Raw genomic sequence first — 13,435 nt, forward strand, 5'->3', positions numbered from 1 at the left:
TACAGTAAATGTAAACTTTGACACTAATAACAGCTCATGCCTACAAACAGGTACATCATGCATTTTGCACATTAGAGGCACATGTACAGCTTCACATTTACAGTAATGAACACAGTCCAACCGCTCAGAAATGCAACATCATCACCAGACATGTGTTGGAAAAAGCCAAGATGGCCTTTTCTCAATGAACAACATGCCCTTAACACGGTTAACAGACAAGACAGTCACAGCTACAGTGTATTCTTACTCTGTTATCATGAGTTAAATTCCTTGTAAATGAATTAATAAATAAAAATAGCCTTTGGCCCAGTGCACAAGAAACTGTTTTACAGAGACATGTTACTTGCAATTCAAAAACACATGATAGACAGACAGATAGATAGATAGATAGATAGATAGATAGATAGATAGATAGATAGATAGATAGATAGATAGATAGATAGATAGATAGAGTGTGCAGCATGTGCAGATGTATTTACTGCACTAATAAACACTGCAAATGGAGTCTGAATTATCATACAACATATGGTGATTTCTTACAACCCAAGTAAACCTACTGAAAATATCTAAACATCTTGGAAATAGTTATCAAAAACCATTACATCAAGAACTATTGAGCTTCCTATCAATTTGAGAACACTTGGAAATAGAAAAATCACCTACTGAAAATGTTGTATTCCAAAAAAGTTTTACAAAGCGTTCGACTTTAACAGAGTTGTAAAAAGAGTAAACATCTGACATTCAGGGCAATGGGTGATTTCTTCCGATAAACTCCAGCTCGATTCCACAAAAACATAAGATCACTGATGATAAAACTGAATAAAATTAAAACCCGTTACCTTTCAGAAAATCTCTATCACGCTCCTTGTCATTTGTCGGATTTATTGCACGTTCTCTTCGTAGTGTTAAGAAGAAAAAGCCAACATGCACTAAAGGAAACCTGGAAGCAAGCAAAAGGGTCAGGATAGGCACCAAGTATTACTGAAGGGTTTACTGTCACATATTGCACGCTTTGTCTCAATCAATTTGGTTTCTGTTGTACTCAGAGAAAACATGAACACACTAACACGTAACACAATACAGATACAATTATGAAATGTTATTAGCTAAGTCTCTTAAGGCAATAACAGATTTGGGATTCTGCTCATCTAAGATTGACCCCGTCCTTCAGGGTTTCAAATATGAAAATCTCTGAAAGTCAAAGAAAAGCAACATTTTCTTACATTTTCTAAATCGAACCCCCATTGAACAATTTTTCTACTGATGTGTTTTAACAGTCCGTTTAAGCCAGTTGAAGTTGATGCTGATGTTGAGCGAGTATAAAACAAGATTTCATGCTTTATCATTCACACAACATCTAAGTCAGAGAACATATTTCTCTCAGCCATAATGCAATCAAAGGCATGAACGTTGTTCAACGTGAGAAATATGAAAATGTGAGGCAAAGCAAAGCTGCCACGTGAAAACACAGATCAATGGTGCTTTTTTTGTTTGTTTTTTTGTTCTTGAAAATAATAAGAAATCCTGATCTGCTCTTCAATAAATTAAATGTTCTTAATTAAGTACTGACCTCACACTAAAATATCATAAAAGAGATCTGGCAGCCATCGTTGTAGTCGCAGAATCTGTCGTCCCTTTTAGTAAACAAACATTGTAAACTTCAAATTCATGCATGTCTTCAGAGTCAACGCATGCCATTATAGATCTGCCAATATCTACTCAATCATGCATTTCGATTGACTAGACCACAGACAAAAGTCTAGCACAGATACACACATCACACAGCTTTTTACAAACATCTACAGACCGGACAGATGAGCCGACGACATAAAAACGCTTAGAATCCCCTTAACGTACATATACACACAATCCTGAGTGCTCTACGAGTAAACAACATTTTATTGTGAATCTGTCAGGGACCAGACGATTCAAGGACCAATCAGCTTTCAGCACCACGCTAAAGAGTTTGTAAAGAACCAATCAATGCGCAGCTCTTTAAATCAATAATTGTTAGAAGCCCCAGACAGCTTTACACAATGGCGAATCTGTACAACTTAAGTGTTTTGTTATGAGAACTTGGATGCGTCAACACCCTAATAAAGTCGACATCCAAATCATTCGTCCTCCTAATAAACCTGTATTAAGAAGAAGATAAACTCTCAGTTACTTTGACTGGACTGAACTCCATTCGATGGAGACGTCTTTTATTCCTAGCATACTCTGAACACTGCTGTGGTCTCATTCTAAAGAGAGGAAAACAGTTTCACGCACATCCCAGTATAGGCTTGGAGATATGGAGATGACGGCGGGTGTTTTCCGGTGGGATTTTTTACATTGACACTTTTAAAAGTGGACATAGAGAGAGTTCCATTGTCTCTGGGCAGCAGAAAGCGCAGAATGAACAATTGAAGATTCAAATCGTCATGATGTCATCAAGAGAGTTCCATTGTCTCTAGGCAACAGAAAGCGCAGAATGAATGTAACAATTGAAGATTCAAATCATGATGATGTCATCGAGAGCAGTGTTCCATTTCAGCAGGTCCCAGTCATAACACTGTGTGAGACATTGAAGTGTGGACTAAGTGTTCGTGTAAAACGAAATGAAATATCTGGATCCAATGTCTTTAAACTAGCAGAATATTGAGTCTGAAGTTTGATGAATAACTTTCTAGTTCCATCTTCAATCATTCTTCCGTCCGTGAGCTGACGCAACCCTATTTTTGACTCTTTTTTGCCACTATTTTGCTGCCTAATACGAATTTCTGGTATCGTTAAACATTTTATATTTTGTCATTGTAGGGCACAATTAAAAGTCTTTGATCGCTTATGTCTAATAAACAGCTAAGTCTGACAGATTTCCGGACAATATTTATGCAAAGTAAATATTTCGTTATTTAGCATTGCAGTCACGTATACTGTAAAACTGAATTAGTGTTGGCTCTGATGAATGAGCAGTCCGACATCAATCACTCAAGCTGAAACATTAGTTGTACAGTACCATTTCAATTTAATTTGTGACTGTTAGGTGGTGCGGTCACACTAGACTACATTATTATTAGTTATTTATATTTTATTACTTATTAAAACAAGAAGCCCTAGAGCATGACATCATATCCTGCTGTGCATATTCACTGCAGGCAGGGTCTAAAGTAATTTTGCATGCTTGAAAGTCCGTCTTGCATTTTACTCTGGATTCATATATTGTACGATCTGTCAAGCAGCGATCGTAAAGAACTGCTTTAGTACTGAATGATGCACACAGCCCAAGCAAAACTGCTGATCCGTTAAGCAACTCTATTGCTGGGCATTTTCATTAGCATCTAAAATGCCATCACTATAGTTGGCGTTTCCTTTTCTCTTTACTCTGATGTGTTGTGCCCTTGAACCGTTAAAAAAGCCTGTTATGTCACAATGTCTGCAGTGCTAAACAAAAGTCGTCAGTTCTGCCCATGAGCTCGAGAGACGAAAAGACTATTTTACATCATCGCTCCCTCTTTTGTTCTAGTGCTTTACACTCTTGTATGCCCTCTTTTGCTACATGCTTTGCATTCATAAACTCCTCTTCTTTCATCTCTCTCAAACATTGTCCATCTCTTGTTGTTTTTCTCTGAGCTTCTTCCACCTTCCACCAATTATCTACCAGGGTTCTTCGATACATCTAACTTGAACGATCCTTGTTTTACCAAATACGTGTTTTGTAAGTGTGTGTGCAAATTTGTGTGTTGATGTGTGTAGCTTCTTGGCTCCGAGCCTCCCCCCTCCCCCTCCCTCTCTCTGCAGGGCCGTTCAGAAGCCCTCGATGTGGCAGTAGGCCTCAAGGCTGGAGAAGAGGATATAGAGGAACCACAGACCCAGAAAGAGGAGTGTAGTGAGTATACGCGAGACACGAGGGCCGCCCAGCTCTCCCCCGATTGACGGTCGGCGCCGGAACAGAAGTACCGCCATGCAGACGAAGGCAAAAATAGTGAAGAGTGTGACGGAGAAGGCCAATGATCCGGGGTCCACGTTAAACTTCTTGCCCTTGATGGCCCAGTACACGGCCGCCACGGACCAGGCCACGCCGATACCCAGAAACACGTTGACGGCATTGCTGCCGGTGACGTTTCCGATGGAGGCGTCTGCGTACTGATCCTGAGTAGCGGCGACTTTACTGGCGAATGTGTCTGAAAAAGAGAGATAAAGAGCATGAGAAAATATAGGCATTAGTGGTCGACTTATAAATGAACAAGGCCGATAAACTTGCCAATACCTGTGTAGCTTTTCATTTCTTAAGGCGAGACACGGCAGGCAAAAACATCGATTTTTCATGCAGTTTTGAGATGTTGGGCTAGTTTACTCCTTCAATATGTGTTCTTTCAAGCTGCTATAAAGAAAACGTTGAAAATATACATTAAGATGTTTATTTTATACATTTTGTTTACTTGCGGCAGTCATTTTCTACCGAATTTACCAAGAAGTTATCATTCCAACACGACATGCCGAGTTAACGTCTGTTTACTGAAGGCTGTCATGACCGGTATCGTTGTAAAGCTCTGAGTCTCCTGCACAACGCTATGTAACCCAAATATGGGCATTTCCTTTCTACCAGTAACCAATCGTGAATGTCCAAAGGGGGATTTAAAGCTAATGACGAAATATCATTTAGAGCTATTTAAAACTTTAACTGCCGTTTTTATCATTTTCCAGAACAAACATCTCAGCCTCTGTAGCAGCTATGTACACCAAACTTTCCAGTTATACACTTAGCAGTATTCTGAAGATATTTTCAGAGGGATTTGTTAATAAATCATTCCTGGCCTGATTTATGTGACATTTTAATAAAACATGGACAGTATATTTTGATTTCCTAGGCAATGAAAGCATATATCCTGAAATCCCTCTGAGTTTTCATTTTCATCTTGTGTGTAAACAAAATGAAAAAAGAATTTTTGCACCTGGCTTTATCATATGTTCAGATCTATCTACCGAAAATATATGCAAAATCGTGCATATTTAATGAGATAATGCCTAATTTGCATAATTAAACATACACATTCCAAAAACTTGTAATACATTTTTTTTATATGCTTGTGTAAGTAATCAACTGAGGAAGTTTCATGGTGATATCTATTATTTTAAAATTTTACCCTATTCACCTGTAGTGTCTCGCCTTAAACAACCATGTAGGAAGACACATTATGGGCATATTCCAGGATGAATATGTCCAGTGTCAAGATTCATCCAGCTCAAACTGTGAAAGAATGTTTGTGAGGAGAATGAAGAATCAGTTTCACACATGAATCGGCTCCTCTGAGTCCAGACCTTGAATTCATTGAAAGTCTCTGGGATGTGCTGGACGAGACTTGCATTGACAATACAAGATCTTGACCAAAAATGTATGCACGTCTTGATGGAAATAAATGTTATGATGATATTTCCATGAAAAGGTGCATCAATTTTCCCAAACACTTTTAATGTGCGATCACTGTAATAATGATCCAATAATATACTCGTAATCAATTGCCTATTTAAAGGGTTACTTCAGGATTTAGCATTAAGCTTTGTATTAGTAGAAAACCTGTAGTATTTTCGAATTACCATGCTTTCCACCCTCATATCCCCCTGAGACAAGAGATTTATGTATTTTTTGTCTGGAAAAAATCCTCCGATGACGCAAAAATCGTCATTTTACGTCATCGGAGGATTTTCTGGCCAGAGGCTAAAGACTACAGGCAGTAGAAGGCGTTGTTCCGCATGTTTTCAGCCCGCCCATAGAGGGTGGGATCTCACTCACAGAATGTACACACAGTGTCAGCAGTCTTTCTTTGGAAGCTAAGCTAGCAGGCTCTTGTTCTGCGGAGAAAGCTGAATAGTAGGAGAAAGATGAGTAAGTAACCATCCTCCTTTTCCCGGACTTGTCCGGCGGGCGAGATCGTTCAAAATGTCCGGGATTCAGCTTTTGCGTTCTGCGGTCGCCATTCATTGTTTACATGCACACCTTTCAATCTAACTGAATTCATTCTGATTGGTGAATTTGAATGTAGTGTTTACATGAACGCTAAACAAGTGATCGGTTGATGTGCGTTTTACCATTGCTAAGAAAAATTCCCGCTCCTCCGTGAGAGATGCGAGACCCGGCGCGTCTCAGTAATGACGCCACCGGCCTCGCGCTGTTCTCCCGTGGCCGTCAGCCTCGTCCGGCTCGCCACAGTAAACATGATGAATGGCGACTGTAGAACGCAAAAGCCGAATCCCGGACATTTTGGACGATCTCTAAATCCCTCGCAAACTCATCACGTAGGCTAGCTTTGTTGTTTACAACTGCGCACTCTTACCGGTAGGCGTGGCCTCCTAAGGCAGCGAAGCAAGTGCATTCTGGGAGTTGTTGTCTTTCATCCACATAAGCCAAAAATACATTTTCTGGCTTTTCTCAGTCTAGAAAGCTCCAAATTCAAAAATTTCTTCACATTTCTTCTACTTAAATGACCTATTTTAAATACACATTCATCTTCCCAGAGGTGAAGTATCCCTTTAAATCCAAACAGCAACTTTTTTTTGGCCGGCAATGTATAATATAATATAATATAATATAATATAATATAATATAATATAATATAATATAATTAGATCTACACACATTAGTTATTTAGATTTCATATTATTATTATTAATAATAATGTTTTTTGTGTCATTTATTTTTACTAAATTGTGATATAAAACTATATGCACTACCATTAAAAGTTTGGGGTAAGTAAAAAAAAAATAAAAAAAAAAAATTAATATTTTTATTCAGCGGGGATGCATTAAACTGATAAAAAATAGGTAGTAAAGACATTTATAATATTACAAAAGATTACTACTTCAAAATATATGCTGTTCTTTTGAACTTTCTGTTCATAAAAGAATCCTAAAAAATAAACTGTATTACGGTTTCCACACAAATATGAAGCAGCACAACTGTTTTCAACACTGATAATAATCAGAAATGTTTCCTGAGCAGCAAATCAGCATATTAGAAGGATTTCTGAAGGATCATGTGACGCTGAAGACTGGAGTAACGATGCATACATTTTAACATATATCTAACATATAAATTAATTTAATTTCAATTATAATAATATTTCACAGTATCACTGTTTTTACTGTATTTTTGTTCAAATAAATGCAACCTTAGTGAGCAGAAGAGACTTCTTTCAAAAAAATCTCACTGATATACCATACATTGATCCCAATAAGTATCTGGACACTGAAGTCAGAAGTAAAAAAAAAAAAAAAAAATATATATATATATATGTTTGTGCATTTTTGTTCCCAATAAATTCATCTTGCATTTCTGCTGTGTTATTTAATGCAGTGTCATTCAGAGATTTTAAAGTGTGGCTGAAGTGCCCCTGAATACTGGATTAAATGTCCTGAAGCACACCTGGGATAGAAGTGCCCAGAGCCACGAACACGACAGCGGTGACAGTGTCCCGAAGGCCGACAGTGCAGCCGAAGTGAGACGCCAGGTCTCCGATGACCGCGGTGAGGAGGCCAATTACAATGATGGACACCACGAAACAGGCCCAGCCGTTCCAGTACTCCGTGGGCGGAACGAACGCGAACAGAACCTTCCAGAACACTGTCAGGAAGTGCATGACGTAATCGCAGCAGGACGGGAGACGCTCCTCTCGACCCTCATCTTCATCATCGTCTCCATCACCTGAGGATGACACACACAATTAAAGATTTAAACAACCCCATTCTGGACAATATTACATGCGCGGTCATTAACACAACTAACCACTAGATGACAGTCTCACATCACTTACTGTCCATGCACCTCCATACACACACAACCTTATATCCTTCAATCCAAACCATTTTTTTACAAGTTTCATCATAACAAAATAAATACTGTATGAATTTGAAATAAACAGTACGGACCATTTCTATGGTACTTTTATGGTGCACTTTAAGTTGTTATAGAAAATTGCACACTGAACACTCTTCTGTTCTGTTCCATGAAAGAAAAGTGCACAAATGCTTACAAAACAAGTCATGTTTTATCTGAGCTATTGTGTATTGCTGAAGCTTCTGAGACTGAGCTTTTAAGAGGACCAGCTAGAGAATGAAAGAGCCTCATTATGTGTTTTATTAAGTCTGTGTATCGCTGAGGGAATGACATTTATACAGTGTGACTCATACAATGTATTCCTGTTTCAAAAGACACATCCAACACACTGCTGAAGAACACAAAGGTGTGTGAGACAGACAGACAGACCTGCACTGACAGTCACTGCATCCACAAACTGCTCTCTCCAGGAATGAGTGCCGATGACCAGCGCCAGGTTAGTCTTCTTGATCAGTTTATCAACGGTGCTCTGAAACACAGCAACAGATCACTGGCAACATTTAGACTACAGGATTCAGTACATTTAAGGTTGTTCACATGACTTCATTAATGTGGTCCATATCAGACACAATAAACTTGTGTTTTAACTCGCTTGACGCTTGCAGAAACTCCATCATGCATCATGTCACAGTTCTGGATAATCACTATAGTCCAGTGATTTTAAGCCAAAATGGGGGTCAACCTTGAACAAATTGCAACAGAAGCAAACTCAACTGATTTTGTATCCTCAAAATGTCCTGAGTAAGGAAAAAAAAAAAGTCCCGAAGAATCCCATTAGGGGAAAGTTAGAAAAAGACCCAAATATAGCCTATTCATTCTTTTTCTCACATGAATAAGGTAAAAATTTTAACCTTTAGATATCACCATGAAAATTACTGAGTTGAATACTCATATCAAGACAAACAAAAAAGTTTTTTGAAATTGTTTGTTAATGACAAACAGTGCATAATCTAATTACATATTACGTAACATTGGCGATAGCCAGGTCAAAAATGTCTTGTTGAATCTTGTTGACACATAACAGTAAAATACTTAATGTTAAGGTCTGAATGGAACCCATTTAGGCTACCCATGAGCATTAATACATAGAGGCAGGAAGAAGTACTTTAGAAACCAGCCATTATTAATAATTATTATTGCAGAGATTGGGTTTGGGGCTGGGTCTGTGGGACTGTTTCTGGGGGACGAGTCTGAGGGAAGAACAGGAGACAATGGTAAGGAGAATGCAGAAGACAAAAGGTAGGTAAAATAAAAAGTGAATCCCCAGAAACAGTCGCACGGACCCAGACCCAAACCCCATCTCTGCAATAATAATTAATAATGGCTGGTTTCTAAAGTACTTCCTCCTGCCTCTATGTATTAATGCTCATGGGTAGCCTAAATGGGTTCCATTCAGACCTTAACATTAAGTATTTTACTGTGATGTGTCAACAAGATTCAACAAGACATTTTCCCCTGGCTATCGCCAATGTTTAGATCTGTTGTGGTATTTATGCAAATTAGCACATACGTAATTAGATTATGCACTGTTTGTCATTAACAAACAATTTCAAAAAACGTTTTTGTTTGTCTTGATGTAAGTAATCAACTCAGTAATTTTCATGGTGATATCTAAAGGTTAAATTTTTTACACTATTCACGTAAGAAAAAAAATGCTTAGAGGTATGAAGAGGCTATATTTGGGTCTTTTTCTAATCTTTCCCCAATGGGATTCTTCAGGACTTTTTTTTCCTTTCTTTCCTTTCCTTTTTCCTTACCTTACTGAGGACATATTGAGGATACAAAATCAGTTGAGTTTGCTTCTGTTGCAATTTATTCAACCCTTTTTCATAAAATGACTGAACTACTAGTGAAAAGCTTGGGACTGCGCTAGTTTTTTGGGACTCTCATTGTAATGGTGTCACTCTATCCTGATATTTTTGTCACAATATTATTAACAAAAAATGTCATAATATAATTTAATATTATGCACAATTATGATATATGACAAGAAGTTAGATTGACATAAAAAATCATTCTGATGTCACTGTTCACTCTGATGTCATTATTTATTTATGTATGTTCAGAATTGAAAATATCAGAGTTAATGTGATTCTTGCTCACAAAATAATAAACAAATATATAATAAATGGCAGTAAATACATACTGTATATTATTATTATTATTATATATTTTCAGAATTTTAAATATTGGATTCAGTGTGATTTTTTTGATAAAAACAATAATAAAAATAAATGTCTATATATAATAAATTATTAATATATGCATAAATATTATCAATAATAATAATAATAATAATAATAATAATACAAATAAATACATATATTACTATTAATAGTATTATTATTATGATATATTTTCCGAATTTAAAATATCAGATTCGGTGTGATTTTTGTTAACATAAACTAATAAAAAATAAATATATGTATACAATAAATACAATACACTGTATGTAATAAAAATATATATGCATAAATATTATTTTTAATAACAAACACACACACACACACACACACACACACACACACACATAAGAAAGAAAGAAAGAAAGAAAGAAAGAAAGAAAGAAAGAAAGAAAGAAAGAAAGAAAGAAAGAAAGAAAGAAAGAAAGAAAGAAAGAAAGAAAGAAAGAAAGAAAGAAAGAAACAAAGAAACAGACCTGGACCACTGAAGTGCTGGCAATGATTTTTTTTTTATATTACTATCATGACCAACCTAATGAACCTGACAACTGTTCGTTTAGCACCACTGATCTGATATATGAGTGTAATATTCATATCATCAGAATTTAATCAACCCATCAAATTTTGCTGTCATCAACAAGCATGAACAGAGCTGAAAAACATAATGCATCTTTTCACCCCGGGTAATCATTAAGTGGGAGATTCAAATTTTTTTTTTTTTTTTGTAAATAGTCATAAACAGTTAGAATTGAAAATTATGCACTGCAAATATGAAGAAAAAAATTCTAACCATCATGTGCAGGAATACATTGGGAATCTACTGGAAATCACAAGCTATGGGCTGGTATCAATGATGCATGTGCATTTTTCATGCCTTATACCACATACCCTAAATAGACCTGTACTGAACGCTGTACATGAAGAACAGATCAGCATGCATGATTTCACCATGTGACCTCATGTCATGTCTTTTTAGAGGCTGAAGGACAGATGGAGTAAGACTGAAAAATGCAATCATGATTTCTTTGAAATAAATTAAAATGCTTTACCTTAGACTAATTAGAATAAAATCTAAATATTAAAATACAATAAAATATGGACTGACTGCTTTTATGTTTTCAGATGGGATACCTTACAGTAAATTCATAGGACTTCTCACTAAAAAAAAAAAAAGTAAAAAAAAAAATATATATTTTTTTATTTAATTTATATGAATAAAATTTTTGTAATAATTAAAAAAATAAAATAAAATAAAATGTGATAAAATCCAATGTTTCTAGATGTTTAAATTCACAGAAGTATATATATATATATTTTTTATAAATAAAATAAACAAAATATGGACTGACTATTTTTCCAGGTTTTCAGATGTAATACCTTAAATTCATAGGACTCCTCGATCACCACCTCCAGCCGGCTGTGCTCCCCCAGAACAGGTTTGCCCATCTCCGCTATCTTCCTGGCCTCCTCCTCCTCCGTGCTCAACTGTGCCTCCGGATCCCCTAAAGAGACACACGATAAAGGAAAAGAAACAGACAGAAGACAGAAAAGAATGAGATACAACAGGCAGGAAATGGAGGGCATTCCCCTTCCCTGTCAATCAAAAACATAACAGCTCGACCAATTAATACGACACCACGTACAACACCACGACACACACACACAAGCGAAACAACACGGTTTGAAATCAGGCTTTGAGAGATGTTCTGAATGCATGTGATGCCTCTGTGCCAGACTGTGGATTTACAAACTTTTAAGTCCACATTAAAAGCCATTTACAACCATTTTACTTTCTTTCAGAGTGAAAAAGATTCAGAGCGTATAAACTGAGATTGATTAGACCATTGAGATTTTTTTTTCTAATCTTTTGAACTCCTCTCTTTCAGCGGTCCCTCTTTTCACACCATAATCGTGTCCCTCAAGGGTTCAGGGAAGCTTCTAGGCCTTTTTCTCTTCTCTTCTGAGTGTGTAACATGAGGATTAGTGTGGACACATGTCAGAGTTTGATCAGAGGTTGATCTGAAACCTTACCTTGGTTCAGCAGCAGGGCTGCGTGGTGTAAGGAGGGACAAGAGAGATGGAGTTAGTGCTGAAGATGAGTTTACTCCATTAATAAACACATACATACACACAGAAACACACACATACACGCACAAACACACACAAACACACGCATCTACACACATCTCGGAGCCGTGGTCCTGTTCCAAACCCTAGTGAGCTGCCTCTCTGAATACTAAGGGTTTATTCACACCTGTCTTGTTTGGTTCGACTGAATCGAACCCATGTTCGTTTCCCCCCTTGGTGCGGATATTTTGGGCAGGTGTGAATACAGAATTCACACTCAGGTACGGACCAAACAACCGTACCGAGACCCAGCTGAAGAGGTGGTCTCGGTCCAGTTCCAAACAAACTCTGGTACAGCGCACATAAGAGCATGCTCTCTCTGCCGGAACCGCCTTGCAGCACATCTTTGTCTTCACAAAATCCTAATTACAACATTGTATAGATGACTGTGGCAAGCAGGATGAGGCCGGGCCGTGAGAGAATGGTGGAGCATCTGCACGACGCACTGGTCTCGTATTTCATGGAGGAGTGGAAGCATTAAATAGAGAGTGATGCCAGTGAAGGACAAGAGAGGACCAGGCCTGGACTTTTATGTTATGTTTTGTTTATGTGTCGGCAGTCGTCCGTGAGTGAGGGGCTGCCGTTTTTACTTTCGTTTTGAGTTTGTTTTATTATGTTTGTCGGTTCCCGCCACCTTCTTCCCATAACAACATACTTTGTTACAATGACATTGTATCATATGATGCTCATAAGTTTCTTCATATTGCATTAGTAGCTGATAACACCAAATCAATAAAATAATAAAAATTGCACTACGTGTGAATAAACCCTAAAACAGCAAACAAATGGCACCTCAAAAGAGAGTGATTTGAAACGCTCAGACAAATAGCACTACTCATATGATGCACGCAAGAAACAGTGCAAAGTCCCTTTTATATTATATTGCGAGTGTAAACCCTCCGATGCTACTTGCACTGCTTCGAGCCGGCGTCTCAGGCATAGAATGCGGGAGCGCTAACAAGGTCGCTAAAGACCACAGTATCTTGAGTCCAGGGGAGTGAGGTTTACACGCACAGCTCTTACTAGTTTGCCTCCATTAAACTCATCCCCCTGAACCTCACTCCTATCTGGGTCACGGCACCAAATGTAATCCCTCCGGTCCAACTCGACCCGCTCTGAGCAGGATTTGAACCGGCGTGTCCGGCATGGGAGGTGGAGGCGGTAACAATGACGCAGTCTCTAGCATCAGTCCCTAACGCGCCTCTTAAGGCCAGGGGAGTGAGGTTTACACAGAATTTGGACAGCTCTTACT

General features: G+C 37.7%; 1 protein-coding gene across 1 annotated transcript in view; it reads right to left on the reverse strand.

The window, feature by feature from the left end:
• Positions 1 to 3,786: 3,786 nt before the first annotated feature.
• The window catches only part of slc8a2b (solute carrier family 8 member 2b), a gene marked incomplete at its 3' end in the record, with an annotated part of 106,677 nt that continues 97,028 nt past the window's right edge, over positions 3,787 to 13,435 (reverse strand). Inside the window, exons 9-13 of the mRNA XM_081371091.1 lie at positions 12,088 to 12,105; positions 11,434 to 11,558; positions 8,243 to 8,342; positions 7,403 to 7,681; positions 3,787 to 4,163 (exon numbers count right to left, since the gene is read on the reverse strand). Of these exons, the coding sequence (XP_081227217.1) occupies positions 3,787 to 4,163; positions 7,403 to 7,681; positions 8,243 to 8,342; positions 11,434 to 11,558; positions 12,088 to 12,105 (899 nt within the window). The remainder of the gene's footprint in view (positions 4,164 to 7,402; positions 7,682 to 8,242; positions 8,343 to 11,433; positions 11,559 to 12,087; positions 12,106 to 13,435) is intronic.

The sequence above is a fragment of the Scardinius erythrophthalmus genome, assembly GCF_964197995.2.
Source record: "Scardinius erythrophthalmus genome assembly, chromosome: 7".
Classification (NCBI taxonomy): domain Eukaryota; kingdom Metazoa; phylum Chordata; class Actinopteri; order Cypriniformes; family Leuciscidae; genus Scardinius; species Scardinius erythrophthalmus.